We start from the raw sequence: 22,259 nt of genomic DNA on the forward strand, positions 1-22,259 counted from the left end.
GCTCTATAAGATCCACAACTGGTGGTATTCTTCGTACCTTTCTGAAGATCTCCAACAAATCTTCTATCCATTAATCTCTCGTAAATCACACTAGCTACTTTGAAACCAACAAATTGAAAACCTTTTCCCCGGTTGAACAAACCCAAAAAAAGCTATAATCAGTCTACGCTAAGCGAAGAATCGAGCAAAAACTCAGAGTAATCTATGAAATACGTATAAGTACTTTTATTTTTGTACATGAGTACATTAACTATTATACCAACCAATTTAGCAAAATACGTATAAGTACTTTTATTTTTGTACATGAGTACATTAACTATTATACCAACCAATTTAGCAAAAAAAAAAACCATTATACCAACCATAGTAAAATCTGTAGCAGACGTACACATTTGACTGAACCGAACCAAGCCACACTTGCATCTCGTCTTGCATGTTTTTCTAACATAATTTGATTCATTACATAGTTCTACTTTCAATAATCAATACAATGTACATGCTGACATGTTGTAGGGAGTCCACGTGAAAACAAAAGTGCCACGTGGGAAATGACAAATGTACTCGTTGGTCGTCGTGTCGTATGTATGTCTCCTTTTTCTCGTGCTTGCAAATATGAGAATTGTGACGTCTCCTTAAGTCCCATAGACAAAGGAACTCTCATTAGGTCCTCCCTTTAAGGTGAACCATTCATTACTCATCATGCCCCCTCTCTTCTTCCTTTGCCTTTTTCTTTCAAACTTTCAATTCTTTCTACTTACTTATTTATGATTACGTGTAACAACTTCTCTTCTTACTAAGATGTTACGTAGGATTTACATCATTATAATGGCCATGTTTTGATCGGGTTCACCATTTGCAACGGTCCGTTAAAACCAATTATATATGTTTAATAGAATGTTATTTAACGAAAATTCTATGATTTTATGTTTGATTAGCTCTTATACCGGGAACAAATCTATAGTCAACCGTTAAATACAAAACAAATAAAATTGTTTATGATTCTGTTTCGAACTAATATATGGTAAATGATAAGATCATCCACATTGGAAATTTCTCAAAAGAAATCTCTAAAAAGTCATATTAACAATTAGCTGAAACCTTTTTAATAAATGTAAGACTTTTTTTTAACGACTAATGCATTAATTTCATAAAGAGTTTTACATGCAGTTGAAAAAGTTAAACAAAACCTTCTTAGCAAGGTTGTCCGCTGCAACATTGTCTTTGCGAGAAATAAACGAGAAAACAGAGGTGGAGAGATAACAAGTTAAGTTGTGGATGTCCTGAAGGATTCCATAAAGTCCCTTGATTTGGTCTCTTCCGTTGATTGCCCTGATTAGTATCTGGGCGCCCGATCTGATTGCGATGTTGATATGGCCATGACCTCGAGCTTGTAAGAGTGCTTCACGGATGGCAAGCGCCTATGCCATGATTGGAGAGCTCACCCATTCTTCTGTTCCACTTCCTTGTCGAAACGGCTTCCCATTGACATCATAGAAGATCCAAGCAATTCCAGTCGTTTTTGTCTCCTCCTTCCAGGCTGCATCCGTGTTGATGATGATGGTTGATGTTGGTTGTATCTCCGGGTCTGTCTAAAGTTCTATTGCTTGGTGTACCTCTTGTTGTGCTTGTTGCCATTCTCTAGCGTCAGTGGTTGCTTTTGTCAGTGTGGCCCTTCCATCGAATTCTCTGTTATGGAAGATCCTCTGGTTCCTAATTAACCATATGGTCCAAACAATCCATGGGAACAAAGAGACGAGGTGTACGCCAGTTGGAGGCAAGTTTACTAGCTTGAGCGATGCTTGCAGCGCTGATGTGAAATGTGTTGTTCCTAAAGTGGCTTGTACATTTGAAAATGGTGCAGCCTCCCAAACTGATGTCGCAAACTGACATGAAATGAATAGATGATCCACTGTTTCTTGTAGTCTGCAGAAGACACACATAAATGTGAGACTTATGTGATAATTTCTCAAATGAAAGACTCACATATTCTCAACTTTATTAAAAAAAATATTTAATTAATAACATAATCTGTGAAAGGTACATTTTGATAAATTTTAAATGCATGTCCTAAATATAGAATCGAATATTTCTCAATAGTAAAATATATTAAAGAACATTCGTACTCGTCATATCAACCTAATGAACATACTTACTAGAATGACTAACGATAACTAATCTGAAAATTAGATTGGAAACTGTCCGCTTGATACCGAATATTTGCTTCCACTAACTTGTTCGTCAATTGTTTACGTTAGCCATACATTTTAGTTTTAGAGAGAACCCCGAACCCACAAAATCATAACCAGCACATTAACCGAATCAACATTTGACACGTGTTTCTGTCTGCTACACTAACAACAACTTTAGCGGACGCTGTCTCGTCATTCCACTGTCGCATTTGTACTTGTGACTGTGTATTTATTTTATAAAACAAAATACGAAGACCACGCCAAACTATAATAAAATAAATTGAAATTCCCAGTCTAGATCTTCTATATAAACAGACACGTACATACCAAGCATGGCGGCTCAACCCAAAAAAGAAAATAAAAAAAGGGAAAAAAAAGATTGAAAGATAGAGATAGATATGGGAAGAGGAAGAAGTTCTTCGTCGTCTTCTTCTATAGAGAGTACCAGTAAGAGCAACCCATACGGTGGCTCTTCAAATACTCGAAACCTAAGCACGGACCTAAGGCTCGGACTCAGCTTCGGGGCATCCTCAGGGACGCAATATTTCAACGGTGGTTATGGGTATTCTGTTGTAGATCCGTCGGCAGATTATACGGTTGCGGTGGCGGAGGAGGAGGAAGAAGAGAACGAGTGTAACAGCGTAGGGAGCTTCTACGTGAAAGTGAACATGGAGGGAGTTCCAATTGGGAGAAAGATCGATCTCATGTCTCTTAATGGCTACCATGAGCTAATCAGAACCCTAGATTTCATGTTCAACGCATCCATTCTCTGTAAGTATATGTATAAATATATAGAATAGATGTTGATATATCTAATGTTTTCTAATTATTCACTAGTTTTTTTCTTTCTTTTAAGTCGTTTTGAAACGTTTCCCCATAAGAAATAGATTGATTCCCCATATATAAGAAATAGATTGATAAATTAACAGAACTAAAAATACTTGCGCCTATTGCTATTTAATAGGTTTTTTGTTTGTTTGCCAAAGTTATTATCTCATCATAGGTTAAAGTTTATGATGAAACTGATTGTAATAACAGGGGCTGACGATGAAGAGATGTGCGGCCAGAAGAGTCATGTGCTAACATACGCGGACAAGGAAGGTGACTGGATGATGGTTGGTGATGTTCCGTGGGAGTACGTATTCTTGTTCCTCCATTGATATCATTATTTCCTTATTTAGAACGTTCTGTAGAAATTAAATATTTGTACATTTGGGGTTTTGTTTTGTAGAATGTTTTTATCGACCGTCAGAAGACTGAAGATTTCAAGAGCTTACCACTACTGATGTTCAAGTCTACTTGTGTGTTTATTAAAAGTAATGCCAAGAAAAAAGGTTTTGTCATATGTAAATCCATCGTCAGTTATTTATTAAAAAAATTCGTTTTTCGTTTACGATGATAGTACATACATTGTGAACTCACTCTGATTATTCTCCTCGGTAATACCCAAAAAGGAAAAGAATACAAGAAAATCGAAAAAAAAACAAATAGCTGCGAAACAAACCAATCTTGGGTCGACATATTCTTTCCGCGGGCCGAACAGTTACACCATTGGTCACCGAATTTAATATTTGGTTTAACTGTTTCACGTGATATGAAGTTCAATTTTCATTAGATAATTGCCAAGAACGTCGGCCAATAAATTCAGCTAATCTAATAACCTATACACGATCGGTGAGAGTGGATCATAAGTTGTATTCACCACTTAATTAAGAAGATTACTAATCGATGATCAACGACGAACCAGCTCGGATCCGCCTCTTTGTTTCTACCCAATAGCTCAAATAGTCAAACTTAGTCATGGGCATAAAATTCGGAACCCGAAATCCGAACCGAACCCGAACTGAAAAACCCGATCCGTTATCTGACCCGAAACGTAAAAATACCCGAACGGGTCTTGTATGGTGGTATAAAAAATATCCGAACCCGAAATGTTATTAACCGAACCCGAACGGGTAACCCGAAAAAATCCAAAATTAATAGTCAATATAAATATTTTGAAATATATATAAGTATTCCAATTATTAAATTCAATATTTGTGGTAATATTATATATAATAATAAATATTAAAATTCTAATAAATGCTTTAAGTACACAATTAGTTATAAATAAGTATTTTATAATTTGCTCATTGAAATAAAAAGTCTACTCTCTATAAGGCAATACATATTGTTTACAAATGATGTTTGTTTTCATGCTTGATTTAACATTTTATTGTTATTTTATCAATTTTATATGTGATAGATTAATTTTTATTTAATTTAGATGTTTTTCTTTATGTTTTACTTCAAAAATTTTGTTTTTTACTTTGGTTATATCAGAGTCGAACCGATATAACCCGAATCCGTACGATATATGATTACTTTATGGGTTTTATGATGCAATACAATTTTGAACCGAACCCGAAGTGTTATTATTTGAACCCGACAAGTACTAATAAAATTTTAGTACGGGACCTAGAAGCGTAAACCCGAAAATTCGAAAACCTGAAAAACCCGACCCGAATGCCAACGGGTACCCGAGCACCCATGCCTAGTCAAACTCATCCATCGCCTAATCAATGATAAGTTATCATGAATCAAGCTTTGATTCTTCATCAAAATTCAGCTTTGATTACTTTGTAGATTTAATTATGGCGTCCAGTCAGGGTTTCTAGAGTTATTTTGGTTAATCAGTTTTGTTTTACACGTGCATCACTAAAATCATACACGTGAAGTGACGTTGTTTCAACGACTTTAGTGTTAGATTGGCCAAAGTTATTATGAAGCCTATAAACAATGAGCAAATTTAAGATTTCGGAGGCTATAAATATTTTTTAAGAACTCTAATAAATTTGCTACACATAATTTAGAGGCATCTACTTATATATAACTTCCAAAGTTTTTTAGAAACTAATACATATGTTTTATAGGATTGTGCCTAGATCCAGCATGCATATAACATAGTCCATTGTGATTTACGTACTTATATGGCCAATTTACATATTAGGCTAAGATTTTTAAGGTTTTAGATTGAGTTTGAGTTATTTAGATTAAAATATATTTGTCCAAAATATATTTATTATAATTAAATTTTTTTATATAGTTAAAAAAAATTAATCGGTTATATGAATCTTGTGGATCATAAAATACTTTGACTAAGTATACTTAAATATAGCTTTATTTGGATTGTGAAGAGGGATCAATATAATTTGATAACAAGATTAGATTTTTGGATTTTTTTAATAAGATTTTGGTTTAGTTTTGGATAAGTGTTTTATATAAAGAACCAATATAAGAAAACCAAATTTCAAGTTCAGTCATATTAAACTAGTATGCTCCAAGCAAGCCATTGAACAGGTTACAAGAGAATACGCCCACGCTGATATAGATTTTATAATGCCTTGCTTTAACAAAGAGGATCCTCCAAGGCGATTTCTATTTGCATAAATGCATTGTTTGATGGCACATAGAATTCTTCAGTCCTGTTAATTTGAGAAATACTAGGGAAAGTTTCATGTTATACATATACATTCTTTTCACATGTTTAGCTAATTAGTGACTCCAGCATGTTTTCTTGAATCCAACATGATAGGATTTTTTTGTGTAGTCATTCAGTCTCAAATTGTATATATATCTACACTGTCGTTGATACACACCACAAAAAAAAATAAAAGATAAAAGATTCACCAGTCATCATATATAACAAAGCATAAGAGACCAAAAATAAAATAAAAATTAGGGAACATAAAGATATTTTTTTAAGAAGCTGCACTCAGATGAAGCTGCACTAACGAAGCATAAACTCCGTCCTTGATATTAATCAAACTCTCGTGCTTCCCTTTCTCCACGATAACTCCGTTCTTAACGACCGCAATTACATCAGCGTTCTTAATCGTTGATAACCGATGAGCCACCACAATTGTAGTCCGGTTAACCATAACCCGATCAAGCGCATCTTGAACCACACGTTCAGACTCAGCATCCAGAGCACTCGTTGCTTCATCAAGAAGCAACACTTTGGGATCCTTGACGATGGCTCTCGCTATGGCCACTCGTTGCTTTTGCCCACCCGATAACTGGATCCCTCTTTCTCCCACCATCGTGTCGTAACCCTAAATAAGTAAACCAATATTAGGTTATTTTTTTGACCTAATTCCTTGGGACACAAGAAACCTTAAAGCTTTAGTTATTATTACCTGTTGTAGACCACTGATGAATCCATGGGCGTTTGATAGTTCAGCTGCAGATACTATTTCAGATTCACTCGCGTCTCCACCTTTTCCGTAAGCAATGTTGGCTCTGATTGTTTCGTTAAACAGAATCGGTTCTTGGCTCACAAGTCCAGTTTGTTGTCTTAGCCATTTTAGTCGCAAGCTCTTGATCTCTACACCGTCGAGAGTGATCTCACCTGAATCTGGATCGTAAAACCTCTGTAGCAAAGCGATCACCGTTGATTTCCCGCTCCCGCTTTCTCCAACCAAAGCAACTGTCTGAAAAGAAAAAAAAAATAGAGTTAAGGTTATGTCTTTGATTATTAAATAATGCACTAGTCACTAACCTTTCCAGCTCGAATACTTAGACAAAGATCTTGGAAGATTTGAACATCTGGTCTTGCTGGATATTTGAAACTGACATGACGAAGCTCAATGTCTCCTTTAACATTATCCAACACTCTTCCAGACTCCACACTTGGGTCAATCTTGGACTCTCTATCTATAATAGCGAAAATCGAAGCAGCAGCTATATCAGCTTTGCTTGAATCAGGAGACAATGAGCTAGATTGAGATATCGCCATAGCAGCCATTGTCAAAGCAAAGAAAACCTGTAAAAAAAAAAAACATGATAAGAATCAAGAAAACGCTAACATATAAATAGTCTAACCGTTTGTGTTTTTATTTATGTATGTATATACCCTGAAAACAGAATCGAAGGTTGTTTTGCCATCATCAACCAGCCGTGCTCCCACGTAGAAACTGCAAGCGTAGGAAGCAAAGAGGACAAAGAAAGAAAAGCCAAAACCAATACCACTGACAATGCCTTGGCGTATCCCTGTCTTCATAGGACCTTCACATTTCTTCGTGTACATGTTCATCACTTTCTCTTCTGCGCAGAACGAAGCAACCGTTCTTATGCTCCCAACCGCGTCATTCGCCACCTGACTAGCTTCCCCATACATTTTCTGCCAATGATTACACAAATGAGATATAGTTTTTGTTAAAATTCGAAAATTTATGGTGAGCTTCCAACTTAAAACTAATTGTCTATGAGTTGATTGAATATATATATATATATATTTATATATTAGTTAATTATTTTTTCCAACTACCGATGAAGATTAACTAGTTTTTACCTTTGCATCGGCGCTGAAACCTTGCATGAACTTCATGTAAAGAAACCCATTGAGTGCAATAAGAGGAAGCATGGCAAGGACGACGAAAGCCAACTGCCAACAGGCCAAGAAGGCAATGATCAAACCAGCCAATATCGACGAAAGATTCTGAACCATCTGTGCCAAAGCATCTCCCACTAGACCACGTATCGCCGCTGCGTCTGCCGATAGCCTTGCTCCAATGGTTCCACTAGAATTCTCAGACTCATCGAACCATCCAACTTCCATGTGAACCACTTTCTCAAAACACATGCTTCTTATCCTCTTCACCAGTTTACATCCAGCTATAGCGAAGAAGAAGGTTTGCGCTGGGTACGCTATGATTGAGGCGAAACCAAGAACCATGAAGATAATGGCCCAGAAGCTTGTGTCCTCTTTAAGCTCCTTAGGCGGTTTGAAGAAAGCTTTGATGACGCTTGCGATTAGTATACCGAATAAAGGAAGTATAACTCCGTTAGCTGCTGCTGATATTGCACCGAGTATGAGAACAGGAATCTCTGGTTTGTTTAGAGCTGCGACTCTCCGGATTGAGACTTTCTTTGGTTTGGTCTTAGCTTCTGTAGTACCCTCTTGAGCGACGTCGTTTCCTTCAATACCTGCTGGGAAGCCAAACATGTTGAAAGAGTGGCGGCTGCTGTTTCCTCTGGATGATCCTCCTTTGCTTAGTGACCTTCCTAGAGATGATTTTCTCAAACTAGAATGTTTGAATGATTCTATAGATGACAGCTTTTGCTCGTCTGTTGGATTCTCTTCAGACTTCTTCTCTTCTTGAAGACGTATGAGCTGAGAGTAAGCTCCTTCCGGGTCCTTGAGCAGCTCCGTGTGAGAGCCTTTCTCCACGATCTTCCCTTGGTGAATCACAGCGATCATATCCGCGTTTCGCACCGTGCTTAACCGGTGAGCAACAACAACCGTAGTCCGGTTAACCATGATTCTGTCAAGCGCTTCTTGAACCACCCTCTCTGATTCCGCGTCAAGCGCGCTTGTTGCTTCGTCCAAAAGCAAGATTCTCGGATCTTTTAGAATGGCTCTGGCTACAGCGATCCTCTGTTTCTGCCCTCCTGAAAGCTGAGTGCCGTGCTCTCCAACCATTGTATCTAAACCCTGAGGAAGCTTATCAACAAACTTGGAAGCGTTTGCAAGCTCTGCAGCTGCTTTGATCTCTTCGAGTGTCGCGTCTTCTTTACCGTAGGCAATGTTGTCCTTGATGCTTGAAGTAAAGAGAACCGGTTCTTGACTCACAAGTCCAATCTTGCTTCTGATCCATTTGAGCTGGAACTCTTTTAGGTTAACACCATCTATGAGAACTTCACCGGCTTGCGGATCGTAGAACCTCTCTATTAGACTCACAACGGTAGACTTCCCACTCCCGCTCTGTCCAACTAAAGCCACGGTTGTACCACTCGAGATAAACAGCGAAAAACCGCGAAAAATCTGCTCATCGGGCCTTGCGGGGTAAGTGAAGTAGACATCCTTAAGCTCAATGTCTCCTTTGATGTCATCCATCACTTTACCATTTGTACTATAGGAATCAATGTCAGGTCTTCTCTCTATTGTCTCAAACATCTTGTAAGCCGCGGCTTGTCCAGCTGCGAAGGCGCTTAAGCAAGGAGATGCTTGACCTAACGACCTAATAAAGGAACAAAAACAAGTCTTAGATTGGGTTGCAAGAAACTTAAAACAACACAAAAAAGATGAGAGGTTCTTACATGGATCCAGTTAAAACAGAGATGATGATGTTGAGGACTTGTCCTCCTGTGTATCCTTTATCAAGAATCAACTTTCCTCCATACCAAACTGCTAAAGCGTAGCTACAAAAGATTACAAGAAAGAGTGTTCCAAGTCCTAATCCAGTTGAACCACCTTCAATCACTCCTGCTTTATAAGCAGTGAGAAGATGTTTATTGTAGTTGCTTATGGCTTGTTTCTCTCCAGTAAACGATGCAACCTGATTAATTATATTAAAAAATTATTGGGAGATCAAGAAGATCAACCGTATCAAGATTATGGAAAGTATGAAGATCGAATAATTTTTATCGGTTTTTTCTGGCTAAGCAAATGTGTATAGAGTAAGCATATTTACCGTTCTTATGGAACCAATTGTTTGCTCAACTACAACCGCAGCGTTGGCATAAGCGGTTTGTCCACGAGAAGCTGTCTTAGCAATGACAATAGCCAGACCCGCACCGGCCATTACAAGAAGAGGGATTGAAGATAACATGACTAGTGTTAGCAGCCATCCTTTCAAGAAAGCTATCACAAAGCCTCCAACAAATGTTGATAGAAGTTGTATAGCTTTCCCCACCTGTCCAAAACGTCATTCTTTTGTTCAAAAATCTAGAAAACCAAAAGAATCTTGAAACTTTGAAATGTTATATGTTTGACTAATATGAGTACCTTTTCTCCCATAGCATCTTGGATTAGCACAGTGTCACCGGACATTCTTCCAACGACTTCACCGGTGTTTGTATCGACATCGAAAAAGGCTATATCTTGTCTTAATATTGTCTTTAGATACATACTCCTTATTCTTGCTGCTTGTCTCTCTCCAGATATCATCCAACCAGACAACTCTGAACATTTAAAGACATCAAGAACGTTAAAAACTCTGTTCTACTTAAGATGTGTTAATTAAATCTTTGACAGATCCAAGAACTTACGGAGAAAAGCAGCCGCAAAAGTACCGATTCCAAGCCATACAAACTTGAGAGCTACCTGTGAGTGAGATTAATAGACTGTTATTAGCACAAGTCAAATCTTGAAAGCGGTCCTTATTAAGACACAAAAACATCATTTGGTTTTTACTTTGGAAACTTTGTCGGACACATTTGAATCGTTCTGATTCTGGCCAAAGGCATCTATAAGATCTCCGAACAGTACGGTCATAATAGGGAAGCCGAGACCGTTTCCGATAGATCCAAGCGTCCCGAGGATCATCAAGAGGATATCAAAGGAATCTGCAAAGGCAAATAGCTTGTAAAATGGCACCGTTTTGGTTTTCTCATGTTCTTCCTTCTTCTCTGTTTTCTTCACTTCTTTGTCTTCTTCTCTGCTTCTTCTGGTCTCAGAAACGTCTTCTACTATATTTCCATCTCCGTTTAAGCCGCTCTCTGCAGCCATTAGACTTTCCACAGTGCCCTTATGATCCTAAGCGTTTAAAAAAGAGAGGAGAGACATAATAGTAAGTTTCCAAATCTATGAGTTGAGATCTTTAAGAGAGAGTAGTATCTAAATGGGGAACATAAAGGTCAGACCAAGAAGGAAACAAAAAAAAAAACATAAAGGAAACAAAACAAAGGCTTTCACAATCGATACTTCACCAAACATAAGAAGACCCTAAAGATCTGCCTTTCTTGTTCTATTCAAGAACATCTGACAAAATGATGAAACCTGAAGCAAAAGATCTGTCCTGTCAATTACAACAAGGCTTCACAGAAGCTTCGGTCCAGACAGAATACAGAACTATATAGTAGAGGTTATACACATGTATATGTAAAGCAGAGAATATTTGTACATGTATATGTAGATATATACCTTGAAGAGGATCAAGGAGAAGCTGAAAAGGGAAAAGGTGTTTAGCGACTCTCTTGGTGTCTGCCGTATAAGCTGTTGAATTAATGTGCAGAGATCTCTATGCTTATATATTATTTTTTATATGAAATATATAATATGAGGTTTGTAAAAGACTCGTGTGAGTTTATATATGCTCTGTTTATTTCTTGATGAACAAGCCGTTACTTTCTCAAGAAAGAGAAAATTAATGGATGTCAAACAAATAACAATTAGAAATTCATGAAAATTAATAAATATGGTCTTATGGATCTAATATTATACTCTTTGATTTTGTTTAACTTCTTGAGAGAATTCGTAAGATATTTTGTTCTTGACCTAATTTTAAATGATTTTCTCTGCCCATTCTTGTCTGATAATGCTGACCAGATCATTGATTAAAAGAATACATTAAAAATGGATATATGCAAGTAGTAGTAGTAATCTAGCTGTTTTGTTCAACTACAACTCTATTATTTAACACAGGTTTTCAAACGCAGGACATGTTAATATTTTATTATCCAGTAGCATTGATTACTCCGTAAAACTGATCTCTTTTTTTTTTTTTTTTTATCAAAAACTGATCTCTAAAATCTGTTCAGCTATGCTTTTAGCAGCCTGCATGTGTCCTCCGAATTCATTTTTTTGTCTGTGCATATATGTATGATTAAAGCAGTAACCAGAGACAGAATCACTAGTTTCACTGCGAATACTTTTTGTTTTACTCTCTCACCAGCTACAAATTAGAAACATGATATTAATAGAAATATATATATATATATATATATATATATATGTATGTACTGTATACCACAAATAAATCAATACCAAAAACCGTTGAATGATTGTAATTTTCTTCCATCTGTTTTAGTTGACTTTCTTGCTTTCATTAGCTGTGACTATGACAAGTGCAAAAATATCATTTCTTAGTAAGGTTTTTTTTTTTTGGTAAAATATTTCTTAGTAAGGTTTGTAATCATAATTGCGTTTTTGACGACGGATGTGAAGTATGTGCACATAATTATACGTTATACTGTATTAGATAGTACAACTAACCTGTCTTAAAGAAAGCAATCGCGTTCGCCAAATCTTTGCGTTGACATGTTAGCTGGGGAAGCACGTGAATCTGGTTTGCTTTATGAGCAAGAAACAAGTCAGAGTAAGGGAGCCAGGGATGGTGGAATCGTCTCCCATTGCTTCGTTTGCATTTCTTTTCAGAATCAATGAATCTGAACAGAGCCTGACATCATTCATGACGTAAATGCTCTTTCTATTTTTATCTCTTTCCCACGTATATGCTACTAACTACTTTTCTCTTTCTTAATAAAGAAGAAAAATTACTACTACTTGCAATATTATTACAAACAGTGATGCTACAATTAAATACATGCCATTCTATATCATGTGAGGAGCTTCTAAGACACATCGATGATTTTTTTAATCATATTTAGTTTAATCTGAATTATGAACTGTACAATAATAAACCACAGTTCAAAAATATGGGCTTAGCAGATTATTATTTTCTCTATTTTTCATGAACAAATGTAGAAACTATTAATGTTTACAAATTACAATATACACGATTGAATATTTTCACTTTTCAAATATTTAATTAATTTGAAGTAATAATTGCATTTAAATTAATAAATATACACTATAACAGTATTATTTCTATATGAAACTAAAGGAGACTAACCAAGTTGCTTTGGTCTAGTGGTATAGGAGCTCCAGTTGGAGTGCCCGCCCCTGGGTTCGAGCCTTGGCCACTGCGAAATTTACATGTGGGCTGCAGCACCCGAGACCGAAGACCGTTACACGGTGAGCCACATGGTGATGCCCTGGCAGCGTCCTTGCTCACTTCGGTCTCTAGTCTGGACCACCTCGGTGGGGCCAGAATACTCGGTTAGCAAAAAAAAAAAAAAACTAAAGGAGACTAATATACTAATGATGATATTCACTAAGCACTTTGATTATTTTTGTGGCAAGTCCAGCTAGAAATTGACATGTTTTGTTCAGGCTTATACCTTTTCCCCGACAAAAAAAAATACAGCCATCTTATTCCCACTAAACTTTCGGTGAATCATCACATTCACATATGTCAAATAGCCACCCAAACTCTTCCTCGCCAACCTGTTTCACACTATACATAAATTCTCGACGTAATCATAGTTAATTCTTGATCCGGTCCGAGAACCCAAGTCCATACCCTGAGTTTGCAACTTTTACATGTTACTAGCACAATTACGAAGCCATTACCGTTGGGCTTGATAATCTACGATAATGAAAAAAAAAAAATTGAAAATATTATGCTTTTTTTTGCTGGATACTACTCTAATAGTGAAAATGTGCAATCGATAACAGTGTGACTGACTGAGTGTATTCAGTATTGACAAGCCAAAACACCGGTTATTTTCGGTTCAACTGAATCTGTATTTCATAAGCTATACGGCCTACTGTGTTTCAGACATGAAACCAAAATAATAAATTATAAAAAGAATAGTTTTCATTCAGTAAATGGAAAATGTAGAATTGTTTAATTTTTGTTATTTAGAATCCAATGAAATTATACATTCCAGATAAATTTATTCCAGTTGCAATTTTGGTAAACTAAGATATTTCCAAGAACAAGAAAATGTATAAATTAGACAATTATATATTTTTAAAAGTTATTAGACATAGATACAACACAGTAGATAAATTTCATACTTTTCAAATATGAAATTAAAAGTTAAACAATATAATTTTTTCCTCATCTTACATACGTGAGACAAACAAAAAGTGAATCTTACAACTTCATCCCCGCGCATATTTATCCTACCGAAAGTGAAGGTTGTACTTTTCACCTTTTACATGGACACGTACTAGTCTTTTTCAATTTTATATGATTTATAATCCAAGGTTGACGGGCACGTTAGCTTCTTGAATCCATTCAACGGGAGCCAACCAGTTAGCCACAGAGAACTGGTTAACCTCAGACGCAGACTTGGCGATCTTAACCCAGTCAACTCTTTTGTTAGTGTTAGCTCCTGGTCCACGGTTGTTGAACTCAACGTACTTACATGTCTTGTGGAAACTCTCCCCATCCCAGATTTTCCATCCTTCGGGTTTAATCACATCTCCGATTTCGCTGTTGATGACCGCGGTGGTGGAGTACTTCTTCCACGGCCTTCCCAAGTACGACGCAACGGTTAACCTCTCTGCCTGTAGTTTCTTGTCTGCAACGATGCGGCAGTTCTGGAGGACGATACCGATTTTCATGGATAGTCCCTTTTCGTTTCCGTCGGCTGTGACGGTGTTGAACTGATTCTTGTTTCCTTTACGGACAACAATCATTGAGTTTTGGATAACGGTTGCGCCTTTTCCGAAGATGAAATCTATTGTTCCTGAGACGACGATGTTTCTGTAGAACTGACGGCCGTTGTTAGCGTATAGAGTGTCTTGGTAACCATCGAATCTACAGTTGAAGAGGACTGCTCGGTCTCCATTTACTCTGATTGCCACGGCTTGGTGTCCCATTGGACCAGCTGTGTTCTTGAATCCAATAAATTTAGCCATGAACCCTTCAGATTCCACCTCTACACAAATACAACATTACATGTAATAATTAAATGAGTTATTGATATTATTGAGATTTGTAATAATAACTATTAAGTTAGGGTTAGGGTGAGACTTACGGACTGTGCCACTAAGGGAAGTGGTGGTTCCAGGGGTGAGTTTAACGCTTCTGTTGAAAGAGATAATGGTCTTTCTTGCACCATCTCCGAACATGAAGATGTTGTTCTTTTTCTTAGGGATCACAACTTGCTCTTTGTATATACCAGCCTTGATGTGGATAATGCATCTACCTGGGTTTTTCTGGGGACAAGCATCAACGGCTTGTTGGACCGTCTTAAACTGTCCGCTTCCATCCTTAGCCACCACATAGGTTGCTTTGATTCTAGCACCACCTTCACCACCCTTTTCGCCACGTCCAGCGTTAGCCATGAGCTTCCTGTCTGTACCCGAAACCCATCTTGGGATTCCAAGGTCGTCAAGGTCTTCAAGAAGACGACGAGAAGGACCGTCTGGATCGGCCACGGGAGTATCAACGGAAGGAGTGGCTTTTTTGTCGACTGGAGGTGCTCCTTTCTCGGAGGAAGAGAAGAAATCACCTGTCATGTTCTTGAAATCATCCATTTTGATGTTAAGCTTGGCCATCGCGCTGACGACTGTGTGGAAGATGTCAATAGCGTTGCCAGTGAGAATCTTGGAGTTTGCAATGCCTTCTCCAATAGTCTTTCTCAAATCATCTTCTTCGATATCATCAAGACAATCGGTTTGGTAGTTGTAAACACCGGTTAACCATTGTTTAAGCTGGTCGATTTTGCTACCGATCTGGTTAAGATCTTCACCCATTTCCTCAATAATGGTACCGAGATCCTCAAGCGCGTACATGAAAACTCTCTTGCAGTAATCAAGAACGGCTTTGTTGTTTGGTGAGATGCTTGAACCCATTTTTCCTTCGGTTTTACCCGTGAAGTTTGATGATTTGGTTATTGCATCTTGTGTAGCGAGGATGAAGGCCTTGATCAGCTTGTTTGGGTCATCGCTCTTGACTGGCTCGAGTGTTTTGACACACGAGGCTTTGTCAGAAGTAGCCTGGCAAATTCCTTGAACGGCTTTCATCTGTGGAGACAGAGGAGTGTCGTTGTTTCTGTTAACGATGGCAACGACTCCTATGGCTACTCCGACCAATAAAAGGACGGAGGCCACAGAAACAACTTTTCCTATCATTTTTTATATTTTATTATATTGTTTTGTGTATTTTTGAATTTTTTTTGGCTCCCTCCGGTTTTATTTAGAGGTTAATCGGAGAGGGAGGGGCTTTATTAGAGAAAAGCCAAGTTGTTTAATGACTCGGGCCAGTGAATATTGTGATGGATTATGGAGGATTTATAGTAGCTTTTAGTATCTAAAAATAGCTACGTGCATGGGATTTGCATGGAGGGAGAGATTTACGGTCGACGAATGGCTGAGAATATCTGGTAAAAAAAGGTCTAATTAACTAATGACACTATGAAATTGCGTTATTGTGAGGTTTAAAATTGGTCAACGCAAGATAAATATGGCGTACGGTCCTGGTTGGAGGGTGGCCTGGTGGCTTGATTGACTACAAATAGAAATGACATATATAGATATAAGTAACAAGTGAGTTAGTTAACAAATTAATTAAGTGATTCAGGCAAATGTAAAATGTTGTGATGAGTTCAAAATCTGAAAATCAACCAGACCCAACTAGGATAACTCCAACAAAACTGTGTTTTAATATGAAATCTCTTGTGGGGGGGGGGGGGGGGGGGGGGGTTGGAATAGGTTAACTCGGATCAAACAATGAGATCTTGAAGAAAAAAAATACGCTGCCATAAAAATGTCTAAACAAAATTAGCTACGTAAAAACCGAAATAATCTTCAAATTAGTCTAAGAAAACTTATGATTACATCACCAAATTACATGAGAAGATAGATTTATAAACATTGATTGACATATATGGTAAAAAATCATATGAGATCTGATTCTCAAAACCAACATGTTGCTATATTGATAAAGGTTTTGCAACCAGAGTTCTTTTGGTAGAATGTTTTCCCAGCCGGCCCTGATGAGCTTTAGGCGCCAACATTTATCAATATATCGGGGGATCCATATTACAAGGACTCTACTTCGGTGTATTGGTTTTAACAATCTCTCACCTTATCCTATGAGTGGCAGTTTCGATTCCGGCTTTTGCTTTTGCCCCCTTCCCTTATATTTTCTTTTTCATAATGAATTAATGATTACAATAAGGGTTTGTTTTCTACAATATCTTCGTTTCCTTTTAATTATCTATAAAATAAGTATTAAACAAAAACCTAATTATTTATTGCACTCTCTTGCATTTTCCATGTAAGTCTTAACTTTACTATTATTTTTATGATTATTATAACTTTTTTGGACTTTTTAAAATCTAATCAAACATAACTATCGTATATTAGATTACGCTCTCTCTGGAATTCTTTGAAAATTCAACAAAACTTTACAAGTTAAAAGTAATGTTAACCTGATTTGATTAAATTATAACTGTTTTTCATTTATAGATATAAAATCTATATAGGAAACATTAATGTTGAGAATATTGTCATAAGAAACTATAAAAACGATTGAGATGTTAGAATTTTCATACAGAATGACAGGTAACATAATTATAAAATATATTAAAATTTAATATATTTTACAAAATAAAGGATATAAATATCAACGACTTTCCGATTTTTCTTTCAAAATAGTTGAATAATTGTGTGATCATTAATTTACTTTTAAAACAAAAAATACTGATAGTTATATACTTTATTTTTATAAACAAATTAATTTTTAATATATCATGTATTATTCTGATTAAATAATTAAAAATACCAAAATTAAATATTATTAAGGGGCATAATTTTTTTAATGTGCTTTAGGCACCAATTAATACCTGACCGGCACTGTGTTTTCCTTTTGTCAACTGGTAGAATGTCTATATCTCAAGTTTTTATCATCATTAAGATTGTTTCTAAAAGCTTATATAAGTCATAGTTTTTTAGCTTGAGTTTATTGGTTAAGTCATTAGAGTGATAGTTACACATTTAAGCAACTAATGTTATGTATATAAACAAAACTGCTTTACGGTTTGGCTAATCAATTACTGAAGTGTATTTTTGGGCATTTCTCTCACTCGAGCTTAATGTAGTTTACACTATCTGATCAAAAAAAAAATAATTTAACATTTACACCAAAAAAAATGACGAAAAATTAAATTGTTTTTAGTTTGCGTGTAAAATACATACAACTATACAATTGCATAGGAAAAACATTGATAGAAAGTGTATCACTGTTTAGAAGAATAAGAGAGAGGGTATCACCAACACAACACCAAAACATGATTGTAGCATCAAAAATAAACAAAGCAATAGAATGGTACGTATTCAGCTTATGCTAAGTAGTATTTTTAGTAAAATTTCGATGTTGACCTATAGTGATTAATTAGTGACTCTTCGTACCTTGTCTTCTACGTTTATGTAGCCATTAAAAATTTAGGTCAAAATGTAAAATTAACGAAAAGGAAAATTAAGGAAAAAGAAAATTTAAAATGCAGACATATAAAAGATAGTATACCAAATACATTATTAATATTAGATAATCACATTTTTCCATATCCTTTCCAGCCACGAGGGTCCATACATGATTATCACCCATAACATATTAATCACAAACATACATCAAAAGGAACCTTCTTTACAAGATTCAGATTATTTATCACCATCGACGACGCCATACATTTTTATTTGCTTTTTCTTCAATAAATAGATCAGACGTAGTAAAAGGACAAAGGTGGTGGGAGCAACGAATCGGTATCTTTCTGGTTAAGTTTGGTCTTAATGTTAAGAGTGTTAAATACTTTTCCCATTCCAGCGAACACATCCACAGACTCGCCACTCATTCTTTTCCCAAGCCCAATCCCTCCTTGAACCTCTTTCAACAATGTTTTGTCGTAAATGTCATCGAGACAACTCGACTGGTAGTTGAAGATCGATGTCATCTTCTTCTTACAAGTGAAGTAATTATCAGCCATGCTCGCTATGTCTTTTCCCGCGGCTTTCCAGAAATCTGAAAAGTCTTCCAAGGCGTTGTTTAGCTGTTTCTCGCAACTGGTGATGCAAGTTGTGGCAAATTTGTCTCCCTTGTACTTGGGTTTGATTCCGGAGAGGAACTTCAAGCCCTTTTTAACGGAGGTTTCTGCTGCCGTCGCTAAGTGACGGACCAAAACGTCGGGATCATTGCTTGGGACGGTTTTCAAGGTTATGCTACAGAGACGTTTGTCTTGGACAACGCTGCAGATTCCTGCCACGGTTTTTTCGTGTTCCGGTGTGACGGCGTCACGTTTGAGGGGGATAATGGATGCAGTTGCGGTTAGGGCGATGCATAGAATTAGAAAGGCGAGTTTTATTGGAGTGTTCATTTTTTTGGGTTTTTTTTTGTTATGGGACGTGTGAATTGGAAAGGATTGGATAGAAAAAGAGAAGGAAGAAGAAAGGGTGCGTATATATATAGAGATTTTTATTTGGCTTTTCTAAATTTGAATGTTTATTTTTGTTATTGGTTTTGACTATTTTCAGAGATTAATGGATGATCACGAGTGAATTGAGGCGTTTTTAATCTGTGGACATGCCATGCTCCTGTCCTCCAAGAAACCCTATTTCTTCCTCTTTATTTTTATTAGCCAACAGAGACACTCGATATTATTTTATCTTTAGTTACGAAATTAGGCAAGAATGAGAAGTATTCAACAAACAAAAAAATTGGTGAGAATATCAACAAACTTATCTTAAAAACATATTTAATAAATTAATAACCATAGAAACAGAAATGATATTTTACTATGTACACATAAAAAATCGTTAGGTTCATAACAGAAAATTAACCAAAAGATTGTCAATGATTTATTGCTTTTTTAAGTAATACATCAACAGAGAGCTTTATGCACATTAAGATTGTCGATGATTTATAGCTTGTTGACATAATTGTATTTTTTCTTTTTGTAAATTTACAATGGAGATGATCTTGTACTAATTATTTGAAGCTTTAGAGAAATCATCATTTAACAAATTATTACATTTATGACTTACTCAAATGGTTGCTTCGATGCACATTCCAATACTTCCATGACTTGTTCCTTCTCTGGCACATGAACTGCGATGCAGATCAGAAGCTCTAACGCTGGAATCCGAATCTCACATCCTAAAGAAGATAGCTCGATGAGCCGCCTTGCAGCTCCAGCTTCTACTATTGCTCTTGAATGATCTATGTGTAAGTAATTACACGGGCTAGCAAATTTAGTGAGTGCTACAATTGCTTCTCTTAATACCTCTGGATCTCTATGGCCAAGAAGCTTCACCATTTGTTCAATCATTGATGTATCGGACGCTCTAACTGATCGTGCCAGGTTCCCTATTAATGTGATGTATGGTATTAGTAAAACCGTATCTCCATTTTCTTCAATGAGCTTATGGAATTGATTAACAATGGCCTTGAAAACTGGAGACTTGCACTGAAAGCTGAGTGTCTTCTCAAGCTAGAGTCCATCTCTGCCACAGAAGTAATCTCTATTAAAACCATCAAGGAGTTGAGCCTAACTTCTCTGTCTTGTATCTCAAGCAAATCTGCGAAACGCAAGAATCTTTTTGAATTGGTGATGCCTTTGCAGATAGATGAATTTCCTTTGGCTAGCTCCCTCAAAACTTTTGCTGCCATTGCCTTCATGTGCCAAGAGTCCTCTTCGAGCTTTGAAGTCAAAAGGCTTAGAAGGAGCTGAATCACGTCATGTTGTGCGAACAAGTCCTGGCTCTCGGGGAAGCTCGCGACCAACACGGACGTTACACAAGCTACCTCTGCTTGAACCCTCATCGACCCTTGTTTGAGGATCTTAACAAATACAGAACACAAACCATTACGGATCATGATCTCTGCGCATCTAGGGTTGTCACTGGCCATTGATCTCAGCGACCTAGCTGTTTCACAGGCGTCATCATCAAGTGTTCCCGTGTAGAGAATTGCCATAAGTTCGTATATCAAGAACAGAGTTGGATCCCTTATGGCGAAGGGTGGGAGACCAGTTAGCTGCTCGTGTTTACCATCATGTGATGGAGTGGAGACGTTGAGGAGCCACGAGACGTTGATGATGGATCTTTCCAGCCGGACAAGCATCTTTTGGGAAGTGGAGACGCGGATTATTGTCAAGACGCGATTCCTTAGCTTTGGGGTGCACTTGTCTAACACAGCGAGAGACTTTTGAAGCACAGCTTCGGCGATTGAGATGACGTGGCGGGTCGGAAACTCGCATAGATTGGAGCTGGCGGTTAAGGCTTTCTCCAGCAGCTCTAAGAGTTTTTGTACCTTGATCTTGACCACGTCCCACTCTTTCTTGAATACTTTGGCTTCGTTTGACGCTTGGATAACTCGAACCCCAAGATCAACCGCGGAGATAAGGATAGGCTTCACCGTATCCGCCATAGAAATGAGATTGAGTCCAAAGCGTAGGAACAAAGTCGTAGTAAAGTTTACTAGCGTTTTAGTTATATATGAAGACAAGAAAAAGTTGTCTTTTATCATTTGCTTCTTCTCTGATTCAAGCAAAATATCTATGTCTATTTCATTCGATTTAGATTGTTAATTTTCTTTTATGTTAGATGTGGAAAAGTATGTATAATAGGAAGACATCAAGAAACTTCCAAGTCCCTTCTTACTCTTTCTTTACACCATTCCAATTAGTATTTACTGAGAGCAACATTATTGGTGGGACGAAGAGAGAAGTTGAGAGTCCCTTGTTCTTTTTTTTTTTTTTTTTTTTGGTCATTAGAGAGTAAGGGACAGCCCTTAATTAAGGGTTTTCCCTTCTCTTTCTATCTCGGTCCCCACCCCATTCCCCTAAGGGATGCCTTAAGGAACTCCCTATAATGTTGCTCTAAGATCATTTAGTGACCTGAGTATCATCTTATCACGTGTTATTGTTGAAACCCGTTATAACCACAATCCATAGCAAGAAGAGGACACATATAGGTATCGCTAGTATATACCATGAAGATATCTCATGCATGGTAAAGACGTAAAGTAAGAAATTGATATTGAAATATTGCTGTACTGATAATGAATGATGGACGCATGGCTTATGATATTTGATCTCATGGGCTTAGTTTACAATAAAAGGCGATTTCGGCCATCAAGCCTAACAAGATGATAAAGGCTCATTACGTAGGTAAGTTGGTTTCCTTACTCGTAGAGCCACGGCCCTCGATGAATTGTTGATGGGTTGAAAAACTTCAAAGAAGCATAATTGCACTAGAAGAGGAAAGTTAAAAGTTTTTGTGTTATTCTCTAACCCTTGTCATGAAACTACACATGTGTCAATAATTACAAGAGTTGACTGGTTGAATCTGTAATCGCGTGTTTTAACATCAGAGTTTCGACTGCAGAAAGTTAGGTCGTATAATTAATGGACGTGATTTTGTTAAAAGTTAAAGCTATATAATCAACCTAATTTTTTTTAAAAAAAAATCAATCTCTACATCCCCTAAAGGTCTATCTACAAATTAATCCCTAA

General features: G+C 36.9%; 5 protein-coding genes across 8 annotated transcripts; 1 reads left to right on the plus strand and 4 right to left on the minus strand.

Annotated features, from left to right (window-relative positions):
• Window positions 1-1,157: 1,157 nt before the first annotated feature.
• LOC125586243 lies at window positions 1,158-2,398 on the minus strand. Its single transcript, XM_048756104.1, has 3 exons — window positions 2,316-2,398; window positions 1,614-1,923; window positions 1,158-1,418 (listed from the first exon to the last, which is right to left on the minus strand). Exons 1-3 carry the CDS (start codon window positions 2,396-2,398, stop codon window positions 1,158-1,160), a joined length of 654 nt encoding a protein of 217 aa, XP_048612061.1.
• On the plus strand, window positions 1,179-3,582 carry LOC106395310 (auxin-responsive protein IAA20-like). The gene is made up of 3 exons (XM_013835811.3): window positions 1,179-2,960; window positions 3,228-3,324; window positions 3,421-3,582. The coding sequence occupies exons 1-3, from the start codon at window positions 2,588-2,590 to the stop codon at window positions 3,473-3,475; spliced, it is 525 nt and encodes a 174-aa protein (XP_013691265.1). The 5' UTR covers window positions 1,179-2,587; the 3' UTR covers window positions 3,476-3,582.
• A 2,199-nt stretch (window positions 3,583-5,781) lies between these two features.
• LOC106391960 (ABC transporter B family member 4) lies at window positions 5,782-11,330 on the minus strand. Of its 4 annotated transcripts, none has more exons than XM_048755333.1 (11): window positions 11,095-11,330; window positions 10,366-10,707; window positions 10,221-10,275; window positions 9,958-10,133; window positions 9,644-9,865; window positions 9,270-9,508; window positions 7,522-9,190; window positions 7,084-7,350; window positions 6,730-6,993; window positions 6,368-6,661; window positions 5,782-6,283 (listed from the first exon to the last, which is right to left on the minus strand). In XM_048755333.1, exons 2-11 carry the CDS (start codon window positions 10,678-10,680, stop codon window positions 5,930-5,932), a joined length of 3,855 nt encoding a protein of 1,284 aa, XP_048611290.1. In that variant the 5' UTR covers window positions 10,681-10,707; window positions 11,095-11,330; the 3' UTR covers window positions 5,782-5,929. The 4 variants fall into 4 exon arrangements, with proteins under 4 accessions (XP_048611290.1, XP_048611292.1, XP_048611291.1 ...); XM_048755335.1 differs by lacking the exon at window positions 11,095-11,330 and adding an exon at window positions 10,951-11,068; XM_048755334.1 differs by lacking the exon at window positions 11,095-11,330 and adding an exon at window positions 10,881-11,023.
• A 2,634-nt stretch (window positions 11,331-13,964) lies between these two features.
• Window positions 13,965-16,022, minus strand: LOC106391962 (pectinesterase 5-like). Its single transcript, XM_013832715.3, has 2 exons — window positions 14,784-16,022; window positions 13,965-14,684 (listed from the first exon to the last, which is right to left on the minus strand). Exons 1-2 carry the CDS (start codon window positions 15,880-15,882, stop codon window positions 13,996-13,998), a joined length of 1,788 nt encoding a protein of 595 aa, XP_013688169.1. The 5' UTR covers window positions 15,883-16,022; the 3' UTR covers window positions 13,965-13,995.
• Window positions 16,023-18,233: 2,211 nt separating this feature from the next.
• Window positions 18,234-19,252, minus strand: LOC106391963 (pectinesterase/pectinesterase inhibitor-like). The gene has a single exon (XM_013832716.3). The coding sequence runs from the start codon at window positions 19,119-19,121 to the stop codon at window positions 18,471-18,473; it is 651 nt and encodes a 216-aa protein (XP_013688170.2). The 5' UTR covers window positions 19,122-19,252; the 3' UTR covers window positions 18,234-18,470.
• Window positions 19,253-22,259: the final 3,007 nt, after the last annotated feature.

The sequence above is a fragment of the Brassica napus genome, chromosome C4, assembly GCF_020379485.1.
Source record: "Brassica napus cultivar Da-Ae chromosome C4, Da-Ae, whole genome shotgun sequence".
Lineage (NCBI taxonomy): Eukaryota > Viridiplantae > Streptophyta > Magnoliopsida > Brassicales > Brassicaceae > Brassica > Brassica napus.

What these genes read in the sequence shown, in the direction of transcription:
- LOC106395310 (XM_013835811.3), top strand. Translation starts at nt 2,588, where the DNA reads ATGGGAAGAGGAAGAAGTTCTTCGTCGTCTTCTTCTATAGAGAGTACC. An exon ending in GTTCAACGCATCCATTCTCT is followed by an intron (nt 2,961 to 3,227) that starts GTAAGTATATGT and finishes TTGTAATAACAG; the next exon opens with GGGCTGACGATGAAGAGATG. An exon ending in GTTGGTGATGTTCCGTGGGA is followed by an intron (nt 3,325 to 3,420) that starts GTACGTATTCTT and finishes TTTGTTTTGTAG; the next exon opens with AATGTTTTTATCGACCGTCA.
- LOC106391962 (XM_013832715.3), bottom strand. Translation starts at nt 15,882, where the DNA reads ATGATAGGAAAAGTTGTTTCTGTGGCCTCCGTCCTTTTATTGGTCGGA. An exon ending in TTCCCTTAGTGGCACAGTCC is followed by an intron (nt 14,685 to 14,783) that starts GTAAGTCTCACC and finishes GTATTTGTGTAG; the next exon opens with AGGTGGAATCTGAAGGGTTC.
- LOC125586243 (XM_048756104.1), bottom strand. Translation starts at nt 2,398, where the DNA reads ATGCGACAGTGGAATGACGAGACAGCGTCCGCTAAAGTTGTTGTTAGT. An exon ending in ACGTGTCAAATGTTGATTCG is followed by an intron (nt 1,924 to 2,315) that starts GTTAATGTGCTG and finishes TGTCTTCTGCAG; the next exon opens with ACTACAAGAAACAGTGGATC. An exon ending in GGCAACAAGCACAACAAGAG is followed by an intron (nt 1,419 to 1,613) that starts GTACACCAAGCA and finishes ATCATGGCATAG; the next exon opens with GCGCTTGCCATCCGTGAAGC.
- LOC106391963 (XM_013832716.3), bottom strand. Translation starts at nt 19,121, where the DNA reads ATGAACACTCCAATAAAACTCGCCTTTCTAATTCTATGCATCGCCCTA.
- LOC106391960 (XM_048755332.1), bottom strand. An exon ending in TGTCCGACAAAGTTTCCAAA is followed by an intron (nt 10,276 to 10,365) that starts GTAAAAACCAAA and finishes TCTCACTCACAG; the next exon opens with GTAGCTCTCAAGTTTGTATG. An exon ending in GTTTCAGCGCCGATGCAAAG is followed by an intron (nt 7,351 to 7,521) that starts GTAAAAACTAGT and finishes AATCATTGGCAG; the next exon opens with AAAATGTATGGGGAAGCTAG.